Genomic DNA, 24,964 nt, shown 5'->3' with positions numbered 1-24,964 from the left:
TGATATTACATAATAGACCAGTCTATTCTACATGTATAGTAAACACTCACTCACTCAAAATGTGTTTCTTTTATTGTTTAGGGGTGGGAAGAGAACTAGTGTCAGGGCATGTCAGACATGTTACCCTCAGTTTGTGTGACAGAGTTATTGTTGGGCATGTGTGACTGGATGTGGGAGTATTGTTAGCAACAATGTATGTGTTGTACAGATCCTGCACTGGCAGATAGATACAGAGATAAAGGCATACATTCTCTCTTTCACACACATACACAAACTTTGTCTAATATACAATACATCTATAAATTAAAAATGTATTCAAAACCACTGAGCAGTGCCAGGAGCACAGAGACTGCAGTTCAGAACTCTGTGGAATATGCCAATATCCACATGCAAACTATGTTCCAGTTCAAGTACATAAGTACCATTTAATAGTTGCACACAGTTAATGGAGTCCTTGCTAATATTAGAAAATTGATAGCAAATAATTTACCCCTAAAAGTAATATTTATAAATATATAAAACACAAAAGCCATGAATATCCTGTAAATTATATCCTTATAAACGACTCTGATTGATGTCATCCGTTATAAACGGAGCTTAGAATGTCTTTTTTGTCTCATGACTCAGTCAGTGGTCAAAAGCGCACCAAGAGGCTCACCATGTTGCTTATAAATACAAGTGTGTAGGTACAAATCCAAATTTATTTAAATATTCTGATAAAATCATTGTATAGGTATAGACACATAAAGCAGGCAGGGGAGAACATGGCTTGAGGCGTTTCGTGAAAAAACACATCAAAGCTGTGATCTCTATAGGAATGGGTATATGTTTTTATATACACACACACACACACACACACACACACACACACACACACACACACACACAAACACACATATCACACACACATATCACACACACATATCACACACACATATCACACACACATATCACACACACACACACATATCACACACACATATCACACACACACATATAAAAAGTCAATTCTGGTGAGCGCACTCTTACCGGATTTTTCAGATGGTGGGTGCGTTGGTTAAATTTTTGCATGTATAGTAATAGATGGACCCGCACTCCAATGTTCTTAGTGAAGAAAAGTAATGTGCTTTATTCATGTGAATAAAGCACATTACTTTTCTTCACCAAGAACATTGGAGTGCGGGTCCATCTATTACTATATATATATATATATATATATATATATATATATATATATATATATATATATATATATATATATATATATATATATATATATATATATATATATATATATATATATATATATATATATATATATGGAACATAATGAACACAAAATATAAGACAAAGAAGAGTAGACTACAAAAACAGTCATTCGATAATATAAGACTCCATCATATCTGGAGACAGGCAAGATGGAGTCTTACCTGGACATTTGGATTCACATGTCCATCTAGTTCAACCTTTTTTTTTATTTTTTATTAACTACCTATCTGCCAGTTGATCCAGAGGAAGGCAAAAAAAACCATCTGAAGCCTCTCCAATTTGCCTCAGAGGGGGAAAAATTCCTTCCTGACTCCTGACTCCAAAATGGCAATCGGACTAGTCCCTGGGTCAACATGTACTATGAGCTATTTCCCATAACCCTGTATTCCCTCACTTGCTAAAAAGCTATCCAACCCCTTCTTAAAGCTATCTAATGTATCAGCCTGTACAACTGATTCAGGGAAAGAATTCCACATCTTCACAGCTCTCACTGTAAAAAACCCCTTCCGAATATTTAGGTGGAACCTCTTTTCTTCTAATCGGAATGGGTGACCTCGTGTCAGCTGGAAAGACCTACTGGTAAATAAAGCATTAGAGAGATTATTATATGATCCCCTTATATATTTATACATAGTTATCATATCACCCCTTAAGCGCCTCTTCTCCAGTGTGAACATCCCCAATTTAGCCAGTCTTTCCTCATAGCTAAGATTTTCAATACCTTTTACCAGCTTAATTGCCCTTCTCTGTACCCTCTCTAATACAATAATGTCCTGTTTGAGTGATAGAGACCAAAACTGTACAGCATATTCTAGATGGGGCCTTACAAGTGCTCTATACAATGGAAGAATGACCCCCTCCTCCCTTGACTCTATGCCCCTTTTAATACAGCTCAAGACCTTATTTGCCCTTGATGCTGCTGACTGGCATTGCTTGCTACAGCCAAGTTTATCATCTACAAGGACTCCAAGGTCCTTTTCCATAATGGATTTGCCTAGTGCAGTCCCATTAAGGGTATAAGTGGCTTGGATATTTTTACATCCCAGGTGCATGACCTTACATTTATCAACATTGAATCTCATTTGCCATTTAGCTGCCCAGATTGCCAGTTTGTCAAGATCATGTTGCAAGGATGCCACATCCTGGATGGAATTAACACTGATACATTACTTACAACACCCTCCCCTATAGAAACTGATTTATAATAATTTACAATATATATAATTTATAAAAATGATATTATAATTCATAATGCTGCCCTGATATATTGTGAATACAGCTGTAATATGAATACAAAAAGGAAGTACAGAGCCAATGCAGGCCCAGTTTGATTTTAGTTTTAAAATGTTTCCCTAATTAAACACAGTTGTACACTTTCAGCATGATAAGGAGGCTGACACTGCTTACAGGTCCAGGATATCGGTACATATTTGTACATAGCCCTAAGGGATAAAACTGTCCAGTCCTATGTGCAGTTGATCTTTGGTCAGTGTCGGACTGGCCTACCGGGATACCAGGAAAACTCCCGGTGGGCCAAGATGTCAGTGGGCCCTTCTGCTTCTAAATATTTGGCTTATTTCATGGCCATTCCCTATTTCTATGAGAATACAGAGGCTAAATAGATGGAATAATAGGTTATACTATGTAAAGAAAAGAGAATAGGAGAATAGAGGTTGAGTAAGTAAAGGAAGAAAATAATACTTTGAGTGGGCCCCTGGTCTAAAGGTTTTTGAGTGGGCCCCTGGTCTAAAGGTTTTTGGGTGGGCCCCTGGTGTCCCAGTCCGACACTGTCTTTGGTCAATATGAAATTACTGAATATAGCTGTAATATGAATACAAAAATGAAGCACGGAGCCAATGCAGGTCTTTGGTCAGTATAAAATTACTGAGAGTTTAGTAACATTTGTATTGTATTTAATTTTTGAAATCTTATTTTAAAATAGTTCTGCTTTATAGCACAGAACACTGAATTTCTGTGTACACTTAAAGGAACAGTAACGTCAAAAAATGAAAGTGTTTTTAAGTAATGAATAAATAATGTAGTGTTGTCCTGCACTGGTAAAACTGAGGTGTTTGCTTCAGAAAGACTATAATAGTTTATATAAACAAGCTGCTGTGCAGCCACTGGGGCAGCCATGTAAGCACAAGACAAATAGTAGATAACAGATAAGCTATTTAGAATAGCATTGTATACTGTTCTCTGTATCTGTTATCGGCTGCTCCCACAGCTACCAAGCAGTTTGTTTAAATATACTACAGTAGAGTTGCTGAAGCAAACAAATCAGTTTTACTAGTGCAGGCCAACAGTGCATTATGTTTTAATTAAATGAATACACTTGTATTTGTGTTACTGTTCCTTTAACTAGCCAAAGGTAGACGCAAAGGGGAAATAATGTGATAATAGGTAAGCTCTTTTGAGATGTCTTTTTGCTAAATACTTTTTAACTGCATCATATAATGGAGTGTGGTCTGGTTTGTGCCAGCCTATCACTACATTGTTTGCCTCCCTGAGCTGAAGGTCTGGGGCTTGAGCACCTGGACCCCCATCATATTTGGTAAGTTAACCCTTATTTCTTTCCATACACGACACTGAATGTTTCTCTATTAATTATTTGTTATTGAACAGGGAAATAAAGCAGAATGAGCACAAAGACAGAGATGGCAGCAAGCAATAGAAGGCAAAAGCTATGGGGATAGCAATTCTAGTTCATAATCTACTGCATCTTGTGTTATGTGAATTAATGTAAAGAAAAAAGTACCTGAGCCTGAGCCAGTGGGAATTCATGGGTAACATGACATGTTCAGTAATGCCTAAACACTGATAGAAGATTTGAATGACTGGGAATTAAATATAGAAAGTTAAACTTTGCTTGATACAACAAAAAAGTGGAAGAGCTTGATTATATCTTTCACATGATTTAGAGACAGAGAGTTATCCCAAGAGCTAATAATAAGGGTAAAGGTAACATGGATGGATGATTATAATTACAATACACTGGGAGTTTTGGTAGACTGCCAGATTGCCAACTATTTGGTTATTCTTCTACAATTGCTAAACAGATATTTCCTGACTAATAAAAGAGTCAGGAAATATCCTTCAAGCTTTTCTTCAAACAAGAAGAAAGCTTGAACGCATTCAATATGTTACATGTTAGAGTCCTGTGCGGAACCAATTTCTAAGACCTGAACTCGCAACCTGCAGCCGCACTCCGAACCGAAACCCGCATATTTACCCACTTTCATCCAATCAAGCCGGACCCGCAACTGCTTTATCCGCAACCCGCCGACCAACATCAAACAGGAAGTGATGGTGCTGCAAACCGGAAGTGACATCATCAAAAGCGGGCGGGCAGAAACACATTTGGTAAAACTTTAAAAGGAGTAAAATATAGACAATATTACATAAGATAAGATATTGATGAGACCTGCAACCCGAACCACGACCCGCAGACCCGCGACCTGCAGACCCGCAGCTATACCTGCACTTGAAAATCCTCCCCTCATTCCGCAGGATGCCTGCTTTTTTGTGGATGACCCACCGGTACCCGACCCACTGCAGGACTCTATTACATGTAATAGCATAGTTCTTTAATAGCTTCATTGGAAATAAAGACATGCTACAACAGTTAAGTACCACCAAACTTTTTATAAGGCATGTGAAGGCAAAAAGCTACAACAATTTAGTACCCCCAAACCTTTTATAAGGCACATGAAGGCAAAGAGCTACAACATTTTAGTGCCCCCAAACCTTTTATAAGGCACGTGAAGGTAAAGAGTTTGCTAATGTATGGCATAAGCTCTCCTTTTTCTCTGGCGGATGAGAAGTATTAGGAAAGTAACTGTGGTTGGTTTTGTTGTATGTCAGCTAATGGAATTACTCTTAAACTGACTCTTCCTGTTTTTCTATTGCTTCAATTTATTTTGTCTAAAATTTTGTCCCTTTGAATGTCTCCCATTTTAATGTATACTTCTCACCCTGATCCTAGGTTGGCATGATGGCTGCATACGCTGCATGGTTGGGGTACCATTTGCTTCAGTCATTGCCACAGTCCTGTGTTTTGCCGGAGTGGCCCTATTCTGTGGCTGCGGACATGAGGCTTTGAGTGGAACAGAGAAGTTGATAGAGACATATTTTTCCAAAAACTACCAGGAGTATGAATACCTCATTCATGTGTAAGTGCTGGAATCATTTCACAACCAGTAAGCAAGGGGGTTTGTCTAGAGACTAATAACAAGCAGAATGTTAACCTATATCAAACTCAGGGTGAGTAATGATTTGGGCTAGCATGTCCAGCATAAGATAAGCAAACACAAGAAGCATGCACTGGTAAGCTGACCCATATTCTATATATTCTATGCCATTCAGAATCTGTCTGCTTTGGGTTTACATATGCCACTGGATCAAACATTATTGCTACAAAATGATTATAATGTTTTAGTATATTAACATAGCAAATTTTCAAAAATGTTGCAATTCATTAAAAGTGGCAATTTTGTTTCACCACCGTTTTTGTCAAAAGTAATTTTTTATTATCTATGCCATATGCTTCATGCTGATATCCCATGTGTATGGTGAAATTTTGGGTAAGTGCATACTTTATGTGCCATCCCCACCTGTTCTTAATATGTTGCCCTTTGGCTGATACAGCAGTGTTCTTCTATCTCTGTATTCACTTTAACCATTTGAACAATATGCTGGTGTTATTACGCTACTTATTTTCACCTGCAACAGTACACACAATGGCGAAAGTATGATACAGGTATGGGACCTGTTATTCAGAATGCTTGGGACCTTTTCCAGATAACAAATCTTTCCTTAATTTAGATCTTCATACCTAAAGTCTACTAGAAAACCATGTAAGCATTAAATAAACCTAATAGGCTGGTTTCGCTTCCAATAAGGATCAATTATATCGTAGTCTGGATCAAATGCAAAGTACTGTTTACTTATTACAGAGAAAATGTGAATTATTTGGATAAAATGAAGACTATGGGAGAAAGCCTTTACATAATTCAGAGCTTTCTAGATAAAGGGTTTCTGGATAACGAATCCCATACCTTTATTTAGCAAATATTCAGAAAAAAAGCCAGAATTTTGACAGAGACAGACAAGGTCACATTTAAACAAATATGCCCCTTGGTGTGGCCGATTTCAACTATTGCTGGGTGTTTTGGGTGGGGGGAGAACTGGTCTCACTAAACTGTTCTCACTGAACTGAATACAAATGTTTTTAACAGGCTGAGAAGGGAATTGAAAAGGGCAAACAAATACTGCATCCAGTAGCAATCTAGTTTACAAATTACTTTAAAATGTTAGATCATTTTTAACTAATGTATATTGGGAAGTTTTGTAGAATAACATCTCTTTAATTATGCAATACATTTTCATTCTTTGGTTGGGCATTCCCTTCAAATTAACAAATAAAATTTAAGTTGCAAGGCATATTAGTAACCTGATGAACCATGAAAAATGCTGCATGGTCACTTCTCAAAGAAGGAAATAACTGAAAAGTTTCTCTTTTATGTAGAATTAATGCCTTTCAGTTTGTGATCTATGGAATTGCCATTTTCTTCTTTCTGTATGGGATCCTACTTTTGGCTGAGGGATTCTATACAACAACTGCCATCAAACACATCCTAGGAGAGTTCAAACCCCCAGCTATGAAGGGTGGGCTCATCTCTACAGTGACTGGAGGACCACCTAAAGGAAGAAGCACCAGGGGAAGGCAGCCAGTCCATACTATAGAGCTCATCTGCCGCTGCTTGGGAAAGTGGCTTGGACACCCCGATAAGGTGACAGTGGAAGAAAGGACAGCAAGTTGTGATCTTAAACGCAAGTTGTGATTTGGGAACCGTTCATTCCCAAATTACAATCAGTGTGCTCATTGAAACATGATGTGTGAGTTGCATAACACTGTATTCCTTTGGACATGTTATATAACCAGATTAATTAGCAAACTTTATTTTGGTAGTGCATCTTATATTGGCCAATCATTTATAGCATATTGAAGTCCAAATACTTCCAAATCTTGGAAAGAGCACTATTATTTTCTTTAGATAATATATAGGCCTTTGTGGTGTCTTTTATTGTGAGGCTGGAAGCAATGAATAATTTATTTATGAAAAATTCATGATAAACTACCAGTGCTTTACATCATACACATCATATAAATAACTGAAGCTGTTTTAGGCTTAATATGCTGTAGTTTGGCCTAACTTGAATATCTCTTATATGATTGATATGCTCTCAAACTGCCTAGAGCTTTAGGAAGGTTGAATAATAACTTTCAAGATCTTTCTGTCCTGTTTTGCCATAGAATGTAAGGTTAACCGATTAAAAGGCATGACCATGCTGGAAAGAGAGTTCCATTTCCTTAAGCATAATGGCAGCAATCTTTGCTACATTTATGCATGGTTTCAATAAGAATATTTGTAACAAAGATTAATTTAAATCCTGAAATGCAGGGTCAGGCCCAACTAATGACATTTTACAACAGTTCTCCCAATATATACAGTACTAAATGGAATAGGTGTCATATAGACCTATGTCTATATGACACCTATTCCATTTAGTATATATTGTTCTCAGAGTGGAACCTTGATGTTAGGTTTTCTGGTGGCCTTAGGAGGAGCTGTTGAAATTTAAAAAATGTCAATAAAACAGGCAGGTGCCTACATTGCTCATCTTCCAGTACAAGCACATATCGTATGCTCCAGTATTTACCTCTGCCTTGATTAGTGACTGTGGTAGGGATGCAGGGTCTAACTCAGTATTCCCATGATGCTCCTCTCATTTTGTCACAATTTTATTATTCTTGTAGTTTGTCGGTGTCACTTACGTTATCACTATTTTGTGGATCCTGATCTTTGCCTGCTCTGCTGTCCCTGTCTACATTTACTTCAATACTTGGGTCACCTGTCAGTCCATTGCATTCCCAGGGAAAACCACAACCAGTGTCAGTACCCTGTGTTTAGATGCTCGTATGTATGGTAAGTTTTGTCATTTATTTTTTGTGCCTCAAAAGTGCTGTTTTCTTTCAGGCTGTGCCTGGATTCACCCTATTATCATAGAGATTAGATTGTCTTATTACCTCCCAGCAAGAAACCAGAAGGGGCATGACCAGTTAAATGGGTCTGGAAAAGAAATGTTCCATAGTAGGTCTAACTATTCAAGGCTTTACATATCCTCTACAGTGGATATCTTAATACTATGTCAGTATAGGTATTCCTATATGGTAAGCACTATTCTGCAAAAAGCCCTTTAAATACCTTGTTATATGTATCGAGGACCATTACTATTCTCCCTCTATACTTCCTCCCTTGGCAAATTAATAAATTCGTATGGTTTCCACTACCACCTCTATGCTGACGATACTCAAATCTATCTCTCATCTCCTGATCTCAACCCAGAACTCCTAACTCGCGTCTCCTCCTGCCTGTCCGCTATCTCTACCTGGATGTCGCAACGCTACGTTAAATTAAACCTCTCTAAAACTGAAATGGTTCTCTTTCCTCCAAGAAACACCAGTAGCATCCCCGAAGTATCCATCATAGTTAACAATTCCACTATCACCCCCTCTCCCCAGGCCCGGTGCCTTGGGGTTATCCTAGATTCTGCCCTGTCATTCATTCCTCATATCCAGTCACTTATTAAATCATGTCACTTCCACCTAAGGAACATATCCAAAATACGATCATTTATCACCCAAGACGCTACCAAAATTCTTATTCACTCTCTCATCATATCGCGTCTAGACTACTGTAACTCTCTTTTAATTGGCCTCCCCCTCCAGAGACTGTCACCTCTCCAGTCCATAATGAACACTGCTGCGAGGCTCATACACCTCAGCAACCGCTCATTCTCTGTTACCTTTCAGAATCAAATTCAAATTAATGACACTGACTTTCAAAGCACTTCACAACTCTGCTCCACCCTACATCTCTGAACTCATCTCTATATACTCACCCACTCGCTTACTTCGCTCCTCTACTGACCTGCTACTCAACTCTTCTCTCATTACCTCCTCACATGCTCGCATTTCAAGACTTTGGAAGGGCTGCACCCCTCCTCTGGAACGCTCTCCCACGATCTGTCCGACTTTCTCCCAACCTTTCTGCTTTCAAAAAATCTCTGAAAACGCACTTCTTTCGAGAAGCCTACCCTCACTCTGCTTAACTACCAAACACAACACCACATACAACACCACATTTCTCACCCACTTACTTCGATCTTGCCCACCCCCACACCTTGTGTCTTACTCCCTTCCCTTTAGACTGTATGCCTATGCATAGGGCCTTCCTCACCTCTTTGTACCTGTATTGATTGTGATGTTTGTTACTCCATATGTTCTATGTATGTAATTCATGTGATGTAGTTGTATAATCACAGTTACTTTACAGTGCTACGCAATATGTTGGCGCTATATAAATACATGTTAATAATAATAATAATAATACTGAATATCTGTTTTTGACCCCAGGTGTTCTGCCATGGAATGCTTTCCCAGGGAAAGTATGCGGGACCAGTCTGCTTGCCATCTGCAAGACCAGTGAGGTTAGAAACACAGAAACAGACTTCATGTTGTGTTATGTTCCATTTAATGTGCCTCTTTAATGCTCTAAAAGCTCTTATTATCCTCCATATAACAATGCAGACTAATAGTGACTGCTCTTGCTTTGTTAATGCAATTGCTAGAACAATCCTATAGACCCCCTATTACTGCTTACAATTAGACATACTGAATTGTCCCTTGGTCTTGTTACCCAGCCACTTCTGCTTCAGAAAAAAGTGGAACAGAAACATGTTAAACGTTAGTGCTCACAGATGGAGTGCGGCCCTGTTCAGCCTGCCTCTGGCCCGGGAACAATTGAAGAGTGTTACTCAGGCCCAGACTGGCAATCTGTGGATTCTGGCAAATGCCAGAGGGGCTACTAAAAGATTCCATACACAGACAATGTTTAGTAAGCTGTTTGAGCCTCTGTGGAAACGCAAGGCCTGGTGTTACTCCAGCTCTAACTTGTCCAGCCTAATTTGTAACTTCCACAATGGGATAGAGGGAAAGAAGACACCTACATCCCTTCCAAGTCAATTTTCATGAATACAGGAGTGCCAAAAACAGGCATCTCTGTATTCACCTGTATTCATGCGAACAAAATGGCAATCTGTCCTTGTTTTTTTAATTTTGAACCCTACTTTGAATTAACCATAAGGAATTTTGGGATTTTGCATATTTTCTGTAAGGTGATCACTTATATTGTTCTCTTGCAGTTCCAGATGACATTTCACCTTTTTATTGCGGCATTTGTGGGTGCAGCTGCAACACTTGTGGCCCTGGTGAGTTTAATTTGTAATTAGTCCTACAAATAATATTAAGATATACACATTAATTGAAAAACAAACTTTTTAAAATACTCTGTGTGATTTTACTTTAAATGTTCCATATATATGAATAATATTCTGTCTGCATACACTTTGCATATATGAATTTGTATACTGCACTGTTTGTATCAGAGAGTGCAGCCATGTCGCTAAATGCAACCCTGAAATTTTTTTCCATAAAGACTCTTTCTTTAAGATCAATTTTATTCTCTATTGCAGCATTTCATACAATGCTCTGTAGTCTCTGAATCTCCCAAGCAACATCAATCTCAAAACTGCTCTGTACGTTAAAGAGTCAAATATGTAGTTATGGAATGTTCTCAGCACAAAATGTATCAAATGCCATGGTGGCAATTTAAGTGACAAGATAAAACCTCCTTATATATAAAATGTAAATATATTGTTTAAGAGAAAGAAGAATTTTTAGTATCAAAATGACAGATGCAGTAAGTTCCATTGAACATTTACATTGTTTCCCACAATGCATTGTGAATCTGTGATACTTGTTTGTGTACTTGTCTTATGTCTTATCTCATTTATGGTGTATCTAGGGAAACAGAGTTCTTCAAATGAGATATATATATATATATATATATATATATATATATATATATAGACACAGTATATATACATCTATACATTCATCTGTCTGATGTGTTTCTGTTTGTGTCTCCTTGCTGTGTGCTTGTATACAGCATAAATACTTTTACTTCTGAGTGTTTAAAGGGATTCCGTCATGATTTTATGGTGTCGTTTTTATTTCTAAATTACACTGTTTACACTGCAAATAATTCACTCTACCGTGTAAAATTCCTGAACCATATTTTTTTAGTTGTAATATTGGTGTGTTGGCAGCCATCTCAGGCCATTTTGCCTGGTCATGTGCTTTTAGAAAGAGCCAGTGCTGCACTATGGAACTGTTTTCTGACAGGCTATTGTTTCTCCTACTCAGTGTAACTGAAGGAGTCGCAGTGGGACATGAACTTTTACTATTGAGTGCTGTTCTTATAGATATAAGAACAGCACTCAATAGTAAAAGTTCATGTCCCACCAGGGAGCTGTTACCTTGCTATTGTTCCGCTGATGGGGGGGGAGGGGTGATATCACTCCAACTTGCAGTGCAGCAGTAAAGAGTGACTGAAGTTTATCAGAGCACAAGTCACGTGACTGGGGGCACCTGGGAACTGACAATATGTCTAGCTCCATGTCAGATTTCAAAATTAAATATAAAAAAATGAAAAAATGGATATCAGTGCAGAAGACTGCTGGAGCAGCACTATTAACTGATGCGTTTTGGAAAAAAAAAGTTTTCCCATCACAGTATCCTTTTAATATACAATTTGTTATAATATATTTTGGACAGTTACAAAAATGTCATTCCAATGCCTATGACTGTTCTGCATCAGCCTATCATAAAACAGCTGTAATCAGTATAGTCTTGCTTTTATTCACTAACTGTGTCAATTTGTGTAATATTAAGTGGACATTATTTTTTTTTGTTATACTGTAATTAAAGGGGTTTGTTCACCTTCTAAACACTTTTTCCAGTTCAGTTGTTCTCCGACTGTCCTCAGATTGTTCACCATAAACATTTTTTTCAATTGCTTTGCATTTTCCCAAAATGTAAGTTTAAGGTTTAATGTACCTGTCTCTAGTATTTCAGTCTGGCAGCTCAGTGATCCAGGAGCAGATTCTGAACTGTTACAATTTGCTACATTTAGTTGATACATTTCTCAGTAGACTCTATGGGGAATATTAGCAACTGTTGTAACAATTCTAACAACTGTCTTTAATGTAACTCAGGGATTCTGCTAAGCAGGGACAAACAACAAATTTCGAGCTGTTTTTGTGTACTTCGACTAGGGAATAGTCCAAATTCAATTTGAAAAAAATTAGAAAATTAGAATATCAAAATTTATCATGTACTGTCTCTTTAAAAATTCGCCTTCGACCATTCGCCAAAACTAACGAATTGCTGTTTTAGCCTATGGGGGACCTCATAGAACCTATTTGGAGTCAATTGGTGAAAAATCAAAGTTTTTTTGGGAAAAACTTTGAATCGAATTTGATTGAATGCACTATTCCTTCAATTTCTACAATTAGAATTCGGGCAAATATGGATCTATTCGACCAAAAAAAAAACTTTGACTTAATTTTGGTTGGTCTTTTTGAATTCAAAATTCAAAGTTTTTTCAATTCGAAATTCGACCCTTGATAAATATGCCCCTTAAAGAGTCGAGGACCCCCCTCCCAGAGCTGCTTTAGAAGGTGAAAAATTTAACTTTACACTTTAATGATAGAAAACTGGTTACAAATAGAAAATAGTAAAAAGTCTTTATTTCTGATGAACTATCTGAAACCAATTGAAATGAAAAAAGTGTTTGACGGTGAACAACCCCTTTAAGGTAAAGTTTAGATTGCTCTTTTAATACGCCTATTCCTAACAATTACTTGACCTAGATAACATACTTTCAATACTATTGAGAGACAATCAAGCTTTAAAAAAGGTTTCAAAAACATTGCATGATTTCCTAAGATAACACACTAACAACATATTTTCTATGTTCTTATTGCACTATTTTCAGATACATTTATGCACACCACTTCAGGAGGTCTTCCAAAACCTCCATATTTCCTACATTTGAACTGATAGTCAAGTAGGTTCTAGTAAATGTTCTATCACTTTGCATGGGTAAGGAGCTTTCTAAATGTAATTTATTTTTGAATGTGATCACTTTAAAGCAGCGGTGGGGGCTGCCTCCATGATAGGGATGGGGCAAACAGTTAATGGTGAGTTCAGCCTGAAAGGCAGTAACATAGCAATATAGTAAGTAAGCTTACTATATGTCCATCACGTAAGAGTGTAGGGACTCACACATGGCTTTAGTGGCCGAATGCTTGACAATAACATATATAATTATGTATTATATTGATATATTGCATATTTTCTCTCCTGTATATTTCCTTTTGCAGCTCACATATATGGTAGGAGCATCATTCAACTATGCTGTGCTTCGAGTTACTGGCCGCAGCGATCGCTCAAAGTTTTAAACTTCGAGTCTGTGGTTGATAAAAACAAAGCAGAATCCTGAATTCATGGTTTTATTTATATGATTATAATGTTCATGTTTTCCTTTTATTTTCAAAGTCTTATTTTTGTTTGTTTGCATTGGAATTTAGATAACATCGCTGGTGCTTTCCATGGAAAATCTGTATCTGCCTTTGGTTTCCCTAAACTCTTGGTTTAATCTAATAGAACATGTAAGAACTGCCCTAACGATATTAAGCAGGAATGCTAATCTCAGCCACTCATATATCTGATTCATCAACAAATGTAGGACCACCTATAATTTAGAAAAATGAGAGTCCATGAGAGACATTTTATACTTAATCTTGTCACCAAAAAAAGAAATTCTCTTTAATAGGTGGCAGGTGCAAACAGTCATCATTTAATGCTAGTTGCTGGAAATGATTTCTGATTGGTTGCCCAGTTCTTTTAGTTTTATAATACAGCTTTAGGATGGAGGGCCATAAAGCTGAAGTATAAAAATCTAGAACCCATTATGGAAAGGAAAATGCTTTCTTTGAATACTTTGAAAACATAAAGAATGAAGGTAAATAAGCTTACAGCGGGGCAGTCAACACCAGATAACATCATAACTGATGATATCAATGATAATATAGATTTAACAATATGATTTTAATTGGGCTCTTTAATAATCTGCACTGTAGAACAAACTATGTCTCATTTACACAACAAGTGCAAAGCAAATTTGCAATGGCTAAAATTCAATAGACAATATTCTCTAGACCCAGTAGGCCATATATTTATCTATATATGTATAACTCTTCCCGAAGAATCTACTATACATTTAGAATGTCTATTTTCTTCTCAACGGAAACCATCTTTAATCACATAATAAAGGAGAAACAATTTCCCTTTTCTTCATCACTCAATCTATGATGTGCTATCCCTATAATATTTCATAATCTAAAGGGTCTTACAACCCTTTATTCCTCTAGGAGCTGTCTGTTCCCTTGTTCTTTAAGAAAAGAACGGAGATTCTGGGCAGAGGCAGAATTAGTTATATATGTGTTTAGCATCATCAGGCAGGGGGACAACAGGCTTTGGGCAAGGAATCTCTGTGTAGGGATGAGCCCACAAACTTTGCACTGTTCCATCCCTTCTCTCTAACCAAGTTTAACCGCCTATTAGCGATGCAGGGTACAATAATTAATTGCACTATGGAGAGGTCAACTACACTGGTAAAGGAACATGCAGCATTATGAAAGTGAGTCTAGGACAATATTTAGCGCACTTTGTGCAGTTTTTTCAAGTTTAATGTGTGGGTCCCTTTCCAGTTAAACTGCCTTATTTATCTTTTAGTAACAAAAGTGGCATCGGTGAAAATTGATTTATGCAATGAAATAGCAGTAAATGGGTTGAGCTGGTGGTGAGATCTACAGATGACTTAACACTCTCTAAGCCAGAGAGAAAGGCTTTCACTAGAACCTACTGATAGGGTCAGTATTTCAAATGGTGCTCTTTCTGTATGTGGACACAAACATGCACACATATCCAAGAGTCTTTCTCTCTGGCAGAGAATGGGCGCTACATTTTTCCTGTAAATTGCTAATTGTAAAATGTAAGAGTTTAAAAGTAATTAAAAGTTTCTGAATTAAAATTCAGACGTGTCTGTCTGGTTGAAATTGCATTGTAAGGAACAGTATTTACAGTTAACATTCATTATTCATTCATTAAGGCGACATATTTGCTAACTGGGTAATCAAAGAAGACAGCATTGCCTAGTGGCTCAGTGCCCTGTGCCGAAATGGAATTTTGCAAGGACAGATGTGGAACCTGTGCTCAGGTTTGACTCATTAAAGTTCACCAGCAAACACCGTTGCAGATGGACAGACCACCCCTATGCATGTACAGTGAAAGTGGGCGGCACATGATTGAAAGTAACATGAAAATACATATTGTGTAGATCAATTCTAAAAATGTCACTAATGAAGCCAAATAGCAATATGGGTTATGGAACTTTTGGGTTTGAGAATCTTTTGGATTGTATGCACAGTGTCATTACATTTTAATCTTGTAAGCTCTCTTCCTGGTGCACCATCATCCATCTTCTACATGCCTTAATGGTGATTTAGTTTGCTGGTTTGTGTCTGGAAGGAACTACTGTGATATCCAGAGTCCATTAATAGATTAAAGCTGTCAGTTGTCTTTCCTCATGTCTGCTTGTTGCCTCCCTATCTGTCTCTGTTTAACACAGTTAAGTGCAAATCCAAGCAGATAGCTATATATTTTTGTTTGACGACTTCAGGGCCCTCTCTCAGTATAGACTGTTTAAAAGATACTTTGGTTTCTACTTAAACACTAATGCTAATAGGAGAGGTAATGGTTGCACCCAGTGGTGGGTATAGTATATATGTACTCTAACATACCACCATGTTACCTCTCTATGATCAGGTTGAAATTTCTGATGAGACATTGACATTTCTAATAATGACATCTAAAACAGACGTTTTTCAGGTAAAAATAAATTAGGGGAAAATAGATTCGATGGCATCTAAAAATAATCAATAATCAATAGTCAATACCAAGGAGCCATTGATATAATTTTGAATAGTGAAATTTGCCCAGACCCGCGTGATTACAATATACAGGTATGGCACCTGTTATCTTGGAACCTGGGTTTTTCCGGATCAGCTGTCTTTCCATAATTTGGAACTCCATATCTTAAGTAATAAATTCAACATTAAATAAACTCAATATTGCTTTGTTTTCAATTAAATTAGTTATATCTTAGTTCCAATAAAGTACACACTTTCAAGAAACATCCAAAATATACTTACAATACCCTCTGAGACAATTCAATGCAAAATGTGCTATTAGTATATGCATCAGGCTACAAAAAAAGACATTTGCTAGTTCATTGGGTCAAAAGTTAATCCAAAAAAATAAAATGTGTTGTGTGTGTGGCAAATACAGTATGTGTGTACTTCATGCTTTATAAGTCTGTAAATTCTAAAATGATTTCTCCCTTTACAATTGACATTCTTGTAGATCATGAATATAACTTGTAATGATCAATATAACTGCTCATCTTATGAGCAAGTCAGATTGTATGCTAAAATACATTAGAAAAGGCTTGCAAAGTATTTCCGTTATTTATGAATGACGAAAAGAAGTGTAACTAGTTTTCTCCAGCAACCTAAAATGCTGTTACCTTATCATACTTGTCTATATGATAGTGTAAGGCTGGGACACCCAAACTGGTCAAGTACTATTTTTTAATTAGGCCTACATTCTAATGAAGAAATTGAAGCACTTTGAGAGAAAAGAATTCACAAACTCTCCCTCTCTCTCTGAAAATAGTCCTTTATACAACATTTGGGGGCAGATTTATCAAGGGTCGAATTTTGAAGTAATGGGAGTTTTTTTGAACTCCCATAACTTCGAAATTTGAATAACGAAAGACCTACCGAAATTCATTAAAAAAAAAAAAGTTTTTTTTTGCAGGTGAATAGGTTGTATTCGATCGTTCAAATCAAAGTAAGATTGTATTAGATCAAATTACATTCGAAGTATTTAAAAAAAAAAACCTTAGGTTTTTCAAAGTCCACCAATTGACTCCAAATAGGTTCTATGAGGCCCCTCATAGGCTAAAACAGCAATTCAGCAGGGTTGTCCCGATTGTTCAATATGCGGGTGGTATTACTACTCAGAATGTTAATATCACCATAGCACAGAGAGTGTTGCATGTATTCCCCTTAAATCTAAACCTTATACATAAATTGAGGAACACGGTTAAGACGTGATCTTCTACCATTCCTTGCAAATGGAAATTATTCAACATTTCAATTATGTTTACTTTAAATAGAGAAGACAGCTTATTTTGTGCACTGAACATTCCTCCCTTGCATATTGACGTTGTAACAGAACTATTTAGGTGTTTTAACAAACTTAATAGACATTGCCTTTTGTGACTGCTATTGCCGCAGTTCAAAGTCTATGGAGAGTGATTCTTTATTTGTAAGCAAGTAGCAGCGCACTCTTATATAGAGAAATTTAAATGTGCACATACAGTATGAATGTCGAATGCCCTTAGTAAGCTTTCTCTTCCTGCCTGTTAACAATATTACAATTAATAAATAGGGTGTATTAAATAGAGATACACAAAGGCAAAATGTAAGAATTATAAAAATATCTCATTAAGGGGCCGATTAATGATCATTAAGTCTTTGTGTTCAGTTAAAGGGAAGTCAGAAAATACTTAAAGGCACACTTCACCTATGAACTAACTTTTAGTATGATGTAGAGAATGCTATTCTGAGATCTGCAATTGTTTTTTATTTTTTTATAATTTGTATAATATGGTTGCTGGGGTCCAAATTACCCTAACAACTATGCATTGATTTGAATAAGAGGCTGGAATATTAATAGTAGAGGGCTTGCATAGTGAGATGGGTAATAAAATGTAGCAGTCACAAGTTTGTAGCCTTGCAGAGCTTTTGTTTTTTAGGTGGAGTCAGTGACCCCCATTTCAAAGCTGGAAAGAGTCAGAAGAAGAAGAAGGCAAAGACAGAAAAAATGAAGGCCAACTGAAAAGTTCACCTTCACCTATGAACTACCTTTTAGAATGATGAAGAATGCTATTCTGAGATCTGCAATTGATTTTCATGTTTTATCATTTGTATAATCTGGTTGCTGGGGTCCAAATTACCCCAGCAACTATGCATTGATTTGAATAAGAGGCTGGAATATTAATAGTAGAGGGCTTGCATAGTGAGATGGGTAATAAAATGTAGCAGTAACAAGTTTGTAGTCTTGAGGAGCTTTTGTTTTTTAGATGCGGTTAGTGATCCCCATTTCAAAGCTGGAAAGAGTCAGAAGAAGAAGAAGGCAAAGACAGGGGGAAAAAAGGCCAACTCAAAAGTTCACCAACTAACTTATAGTATGATGTAGAGAATGCTATTCTGAGATCTGCAATTGATTTTTATTTTTTATAATTTATATTATCTGGTTGCTGGGGTCCAAATTACCCCAGCAACTATGCATTGATTTGAATAAGAGGCTGGAATATTAGTAGTAGAGGGCCTGCATAGTAAGATAGGTAATAAAAAGTATCAGTAACAAGTTTGTAGCCTTGCAGAGCTTTTGTTTTTTAAACCCCCATTTCAAATCTGAAAAAAGTCAGAAGAAGGCAAAGACAGGAAAAATGAAGGCCAACTGAAAAGTTGCTTAGCCATTCCTATTAGCTCAAAAGAAAACCACCCCTTCAACCTGCTTGTGTTATCTGGTATTGGTTAGCTTTTTAATAACTGAACCCAAGGATTGAATGGTTGTACAAAGCCCTGTTGTTTTTGCCTTGATTTAAAGTTAGTTTTTCATCTGACTGAGGAACACAATGGTTGAAGCTCCTTTCATGTCACCTGTAACTAATAAGTTCAATGAAAGGCAAATACCTTCAGATGAATTTCTCCCGAACTGGTCATAGGGCTGTAGTGAGACTTGCTTTTCTAAGGAGCATCTTCAACTTTCGGTAAGGTTTTATATTTTGGAAGTCATTCCGTTAAAAAAAGAGGGAGCTTCTTGATGGGATTTTTTTTAACCCAAAGGCAGACACTGGTCTCCCTTTTCTTTCAGATACACGCCCTCATGTGTCTGTCGGCCAACAGGGTGTATCAACAGCGTGTCCTAGAGGAAAAGGGGAAAAGCCAGGAGACACCACAGGCTGAGAGCTCAGAACTCACTGATATTCTGCCAGAGACCCCCCAAAGGAGTGCAGAGAACCTGTTGTAAAATGTCTGTTATGTTTGGAGTGTCCCAGGTTAGGAGAAAGCCTTTTATTGCCAGTTTTGTTTATTATATAGGGCAGTTCTATTGATCATATACCAGTTTTTTTCATGATGTACATCAATGATTATTAGTTTTCTATAATTGTATTATTCTTTAATACTTTAAGTCATCAGTAAGTCTGTTAACTGAATCAATATTTGTGTTCTATTTACCCTACACTGAAACCTTAACTTTAAAACATAGTTATGCCAATAAATTGGAATAAACCCAAGCTTTTTTTTTTATTATTTTCAATTCATCACTAAATAACTTCAGAAAAAAACTATGCCTTTCTTTCTATATTTGCCTTTGCATGTACAAGTCGAGATAATAAGAGGTGAATGCAGGGCCGCTCCGCCCATGAGGCAAGGTGAGAATCTTGCCTCAGACGGCACAGATCGGCCAGTTACCAAGGGCGGCAAAAAGCCGCCTCTGGTAACTTTAAGAGACGAATTTCTGTTTTTTAAAACGGACATTTGGCTTTTCTAGTGCAGCGAGTGCAATAGCGCTCACTACACTAGCGATGCGGCCCCTACTCCACCCAATGGAAGTTAGAAGAGCGGAGCAGGAGCGGCATTGGGGCTGCTGCCTCAGACGGCAGCAGCCCCTGAAACATGCCTGGGTGAATGTATAGTTTTGTTCCTGCAATGAGGTTTCCCTGGATCCTATACAGGTCTTTCTGTCTCTGTCTAGTCCAGTGATCCCCAACCAATAGCTTGTGAGCAACATGTTGCTCCCAGTGGCCTCAAAGTAGGTGATTATTTTTGAATTCTTGGATTGGGAACAAGTTTTGTTTTGGTTGTATAAAAACCAGGTGTACTGCCAAACAGAGCCTCAGTTTAGGTTGACAATCCACATAGGGACTACTATATGGCCAATCACAGCCCTTATTTGGCACCCCAGGAACATTTTTCATGCTTTTACTTCTGAATGTTGCTCACAGGTTCAAAAGGTTGGGGATCCCTGGTCTAGTCCAAAATATTAAACTTGTTGCAATTGATTCTTCAATTTCCTTTTCAACATCACCTCCTCTTAGTAAGAGTGACAACTTACTTAGTTAATACAAGTTTTCTATGTGCCAATAAGAATTTAAAGTGCAAGTGGATTTAAATTAAATTTGTGTAAAAAGGTGGCACTAATGCCAGAACTTTCCACCTAATTCCAAAATTAATTACACGGCTTTATAACTACCTGTGTGTGCACTGTGTGATTTACCAGACTTACCAAGATCTTTTTTCCAATTGTTAATTCTTCCTTTGATTTGTGTTATATTTAAGGTTAGGACTACATGGACATTTTCGGCGCGATCCAACATGCTGCAACAAAATGCCAGCGTCAAACCACGTGCAACAGAAATAAGGTAAGTAATGGAAATGTCGGATGCAGACGCAACGTGCAGCATGCGATTTGACGCCGCTGTTTTGTTGCAGCGCGTCAGATCTTGCCGAAAACATCCATGTAGTCCTACCCTTAGTCAGCTCTAGTTAGTTTTTAGGGATTAATGAATTGTTGGGTTTGTGCTACCAATGAATTAGAAAGTGTTAAGTAAGTGGCTCCTGGCCCGGTGATGCATTTACCTCACTTATCACCAATCCCCCCGTCACCATGGGTGCCTGTGGGGGGAGAGTTGTTTGACTAGGTTACCTAAGGCACGGCCTGGCACTAAAGCAATATGAGATAGATAAGGAAAACATACCAGTATGATTATATTGTGAAATTAAAATTAACTGCATGCTTAAAATGTAGAAATGCAAACTCAAGTACTTAATGGAGAGCAAAATTAGAAAAAACAAAAAGTACCAGTGTTGTACATATAGTCATACCCATGGTTTTAACACTGTGGGAAAAAACAAGGGAAGGATCCCTGGTCTTAAATGGTTATTTCAACCTTTAACTTAACTTTTAGTATGTTATAGAATGAGCAATTCCTAACAAATAATTTACATTTTTTTTTATAGTTTTCCAATTTTTTACCGTCTTTCTCTTGTGCCTCTTGTCAGTTATCAAAGGGATTCATTTACCTTAGTATCTAAAATCCTATTGCTCTGTGAGGCTACCATTTTGTTGTTATTGTTACACTTTATCATGTAATTTCTATTCAGGCCTTCAACTGCAAACTGTCTCAGAATATCACTCTTTACATCATAGTTAGTGTTAATTTAAAGGCGAACAATCCTTTCTGAAGATACAAAATATTTAGAAAAGTTTTATTATATTTGAGCCATGGTGCTTTGGACTCTGGTGTGTGTATGTGCGTGTGAGTATTCAACCAGCTGTTTGTAAAACCCATAGCCATCCATGAGCTGTATGAAAATATTAGGAAATAGACTTCCATAACTGCATCTTGAGTCTAGGCTCACTGCAGTTTGAGAAAGCATAAGTATTTGGACTGAATGATAACGCTGGGGATTGATTTATGGCTTTGCACAAAAAAATTCCAGGGTACAGAAAATGAGATCTGTGCATAGTGTATTTCCCTGCTTGCCTTCAAGCAGGGAAAACAGATAAAGTCACAATAGCTGAGGAAAAGCATTATATATCATTTATCAAGCAGATAGGTCATAGTAAACAATTACTGTACAGGTATGGGACCTATTATCCAAAATTCTCGGGACCTGGAGCTTTCCGGATAATGGTTCTTTTCTTAGTACCTTACGTCTACTAGAAAATCAAGTAAACATTATATAAACCCAATAGGATAGTTTTGCTTCCAACAATGATTAGTTATATCTTGGTTGGGATCAAATACAAGGTACTTGTAATGACGACGTTGTCAGGAACCTTGTTCAGTGACGTTACCTTACGGACGCACAGGTTCACCGACGCCCTTTTGGGCCCCTGGGCTTTCTGCTGCAGAATCCAGCAGAAACCATAAGTGAGGTACCGGCAGGGTTGAAGAGAAGACGTAGTCGAAGTCGGGCAAAAGGTTCAAGGCAGGCAGCAGAAACCAGGAATTCAATAACAAACAACGCTTCGGCAGGATCAGTGAAACTGGAACCAACTTGGGCATTAACAAAATAGTGGACTGGCCTTTTAAGCTGTCTTTGGCACCAAAAATTCAAATTTGACGCACACTGATGGTGTCATGACACTTCGGAAGAGGAACCCGGAAGCGCGTCGCCATTTGGGGAGAGAAGCGCCGGGAGGTAAGAAGCTGGGATAATCTCCTGGCGCCTCTTACAGTACTGTTTTCTTATTACAGAGAAAAAGGAAATAATTTTTAAAATTTTGGATTATTTGGATAAAATGGAGTATATGGGAGATGGCCTATCCGTAATTTGGAGCTTTCTGAATAGTGGGTTTCCGGATAAAGTATCCCAAACTTGTATTTGTAAAAAATTATGGCACCACATCTTGCGCTTTGAAGCATTCACAGATTCCCATGGTACAATAAGCAATAAAAGATAACTGCAGAAAAAGATGTACAAAGTTTTTTGAAAAACAGACTTTATGTCAGTGGATGCCACTTTTTTTGGTTTGAGATCGTTGACCTATCAGACCTTTGCATTAAAGTGAATAAAATGTTCTCAAATTAATATTTCCATGTGTCTCTAAATTAATGAATATTATAATCAAGAGAGCTATGTTTCCTCTCATCATTATCCAAAAGCACGCAATGTGAACAAGTCTCATATAGTGATTTAAACCCAAACACAGTAGGTTTAGGCTATTGCTGAACTCTTCTTCTTCCTGCAGACTTTCCTTTTTATTCGAAAACTAAAATTGTTAAAGGATAAGTAAACCTTTAAAACAAGTGAATGTAAAATTGATGAGTGTTATAGTAAGCATGTTTGCAATTTACATTTATCATTTATTCATATTTAATTCCAAGATATTAAAGGGGTGGTTTAATTTTTTTTTTTTTAACACTGAAATGTTTTATTGGTTTTCCAAGCATAATAAATAAACTTGTTTAAGCATGTCAAGCATATAAACATAACATACCATAAATTAAAGTAAAATAGAATACATTAGAGTAAAATAAAATAAAATAAAATGACAAAATAAAATAGGATAAAGTAAATTAAATTAGAGCGGCCAGGTTTCACTCAATATCATATGAATAAACATAATAGGATTAAGGCATAATGTCAATGTAATAAAAAAAAGCTCACCCTGGTGGTCCAGTGGTGCGGCAGGGACACGCACGCCTCCATGTCATTTAAAGGTGCAGGTGCGCTGGTGTGATGACACCAGCGCGCATTGGCGCCAAATTTTAAAAGTATAAAAGCCTATTAAAGCCACAGGACCTTGCCCGTGATAGTAGTTTATTCCTGGTGCTTCCTGAGCTTTGCTAATCCTGTTTTTGAACCTGTTTGATTCCTGTTGTGACCCCTGCCTGGCTTTTGACTATTCTGACCACTGGATCCTGACCCTTGCCTGATTACCGACTACCTCTTCTGATTAACCCTCTGATTGACTTCCTGGTTTGACCCTTGCCTGCCTGACTACGTTTATTTTCTGCCTGCCCCGACCCGGACTGATCTGACTACTCCTTTGCCTAAAAGCCTTGTACTACGACCTTCTGCCCAAAGACTTTGCTTTACAGTCGTGCCCCTCTGCCTATCCAGAACCTATTGCCTTGCACCTCTCGTTTAAGACCTGGTGGCATCCAAGTAGTACCCTGTCTGGGTATGGTAGCCTTTTTCCAGTTGCGTGCAATTAACAGTCTTGCTTTGAGAATATGTTGAGATAATCTGTGGGCTGGATTGTTGAACCTATTGGGTTTTTTCCATAGGAGCATAACAAACGGTCCTTAGGGAATTCAGTATGCAGTATTGTGGATAAAAGGTGTTTTACATAGTCCCAAAACTTAGAAACCACTGTGCAGTTCCACCATATATGAAGCATTGACCCATTTTCTTGGCAACCCCTGAAGCAGTGTGGGTCACAAAATGGATAAATCTTATGTAGTCGAGTTGGTACCACATAAGTTCTATGTAGGAGTTTTTTGAGGTTTCTCTATTTGATACAAATGTGCTGCCTTGGTTTGCTGTCTGACTGCATTGCAAATTTTTTTTTGTAAAGTACATTTTTATTGGTTTTACCAACACAAACAGAGAAATACAATACAATATCTGGTAGATTTGATTAGTGTTGGGTCAAGTGTAAACAGACAGGAGAATAGTCACTTAGAGTTACAATTGTTGGTATAGATATGCGTGTATCTGGTGGTATAAAATAGGTTGCATCCAGTTTAGGGAGATAGTTTAGGTATCTTGCTAAATGTATCATAAGCTCCTCTTGTCTCTTAGGTTAGTATTATGAGGGCAAGGGCATGGTCTACCAACCTTTTCCAGAAGGCTAGGGTGGGGAGGGTTCTGGGGTGGTTTACATTTAAGTTAACTTTTATCATGGTGGAGGTAGTGATATTCTGAGACAAACTGCAACTGGTTTTAATTTTTTTATTATTTGTGGTTTTTGAGTTATTTAGCTTTTTATTCAGAAGCTCTCCAGTTTCAGCAA

The 24,964-nt window shown here is 37.4% G+C and overlaps 1 protein-coding gene across 3 annotated transcripts in view; it reads left to right on the top strand.

Annotated features, from left to right (window-relative positions):
• plp1.S (proteolipid protein 1 S homeolog) overlaps window positions 1-19,730 on the top strand; it is an 86,459-nt gene extending 66,729 nt beyond the window's left edge. Inside the window, exons 2-7 of one of the 3 annotated variants that reach the window (XM_041574077.1) lie at window positions 5,255-5,441; window positions 6,797-7,061; window positions 8,090-8,258; window positions 9,749-9,822; window positions 10,537-10,602; window positions 19,307-19,730. In XM_041574077.1, the coding sequence (XP_041430011.1) occupies window positions 5,281-5,441; window positions 6,797-7,061; window positions 8,090-8,258; window positions 9,749-9,822; window positions 10,537-10,602; window positions 19,307-19,462 (891 nt within the window). In that variant the 5' untranslated portion in view covers window positions 5,255-5,280 and the 3' untranslated portion in view covers window positions 19,463-19,730. 3 annotated transcript variants of the gene reach the window in all.
• The last annotated feature ends 5,234 nt before the right edge of the window (window positions 19,731-24,964 follow it).

Source organism: Xenopus laevis, chromosome 8S (assembly GCF_017654675.1).
Source record: "Xenopus laevis strain J_2021 chromosome 8S, Xenopus_laevis_v10.1, whole genome shotgun sequence".
Lineage (NCBI taxonomy): Eukaryota > Metazoa > Chordata > Amphibia > Anura > Pipidae > Xenopus > Xenopus laevis.
The sequence above is the reverse complement of the archived record's forward strand: the minus strand, read 5'-3'. Positions and strand labels throughout refer to the sequence as shown.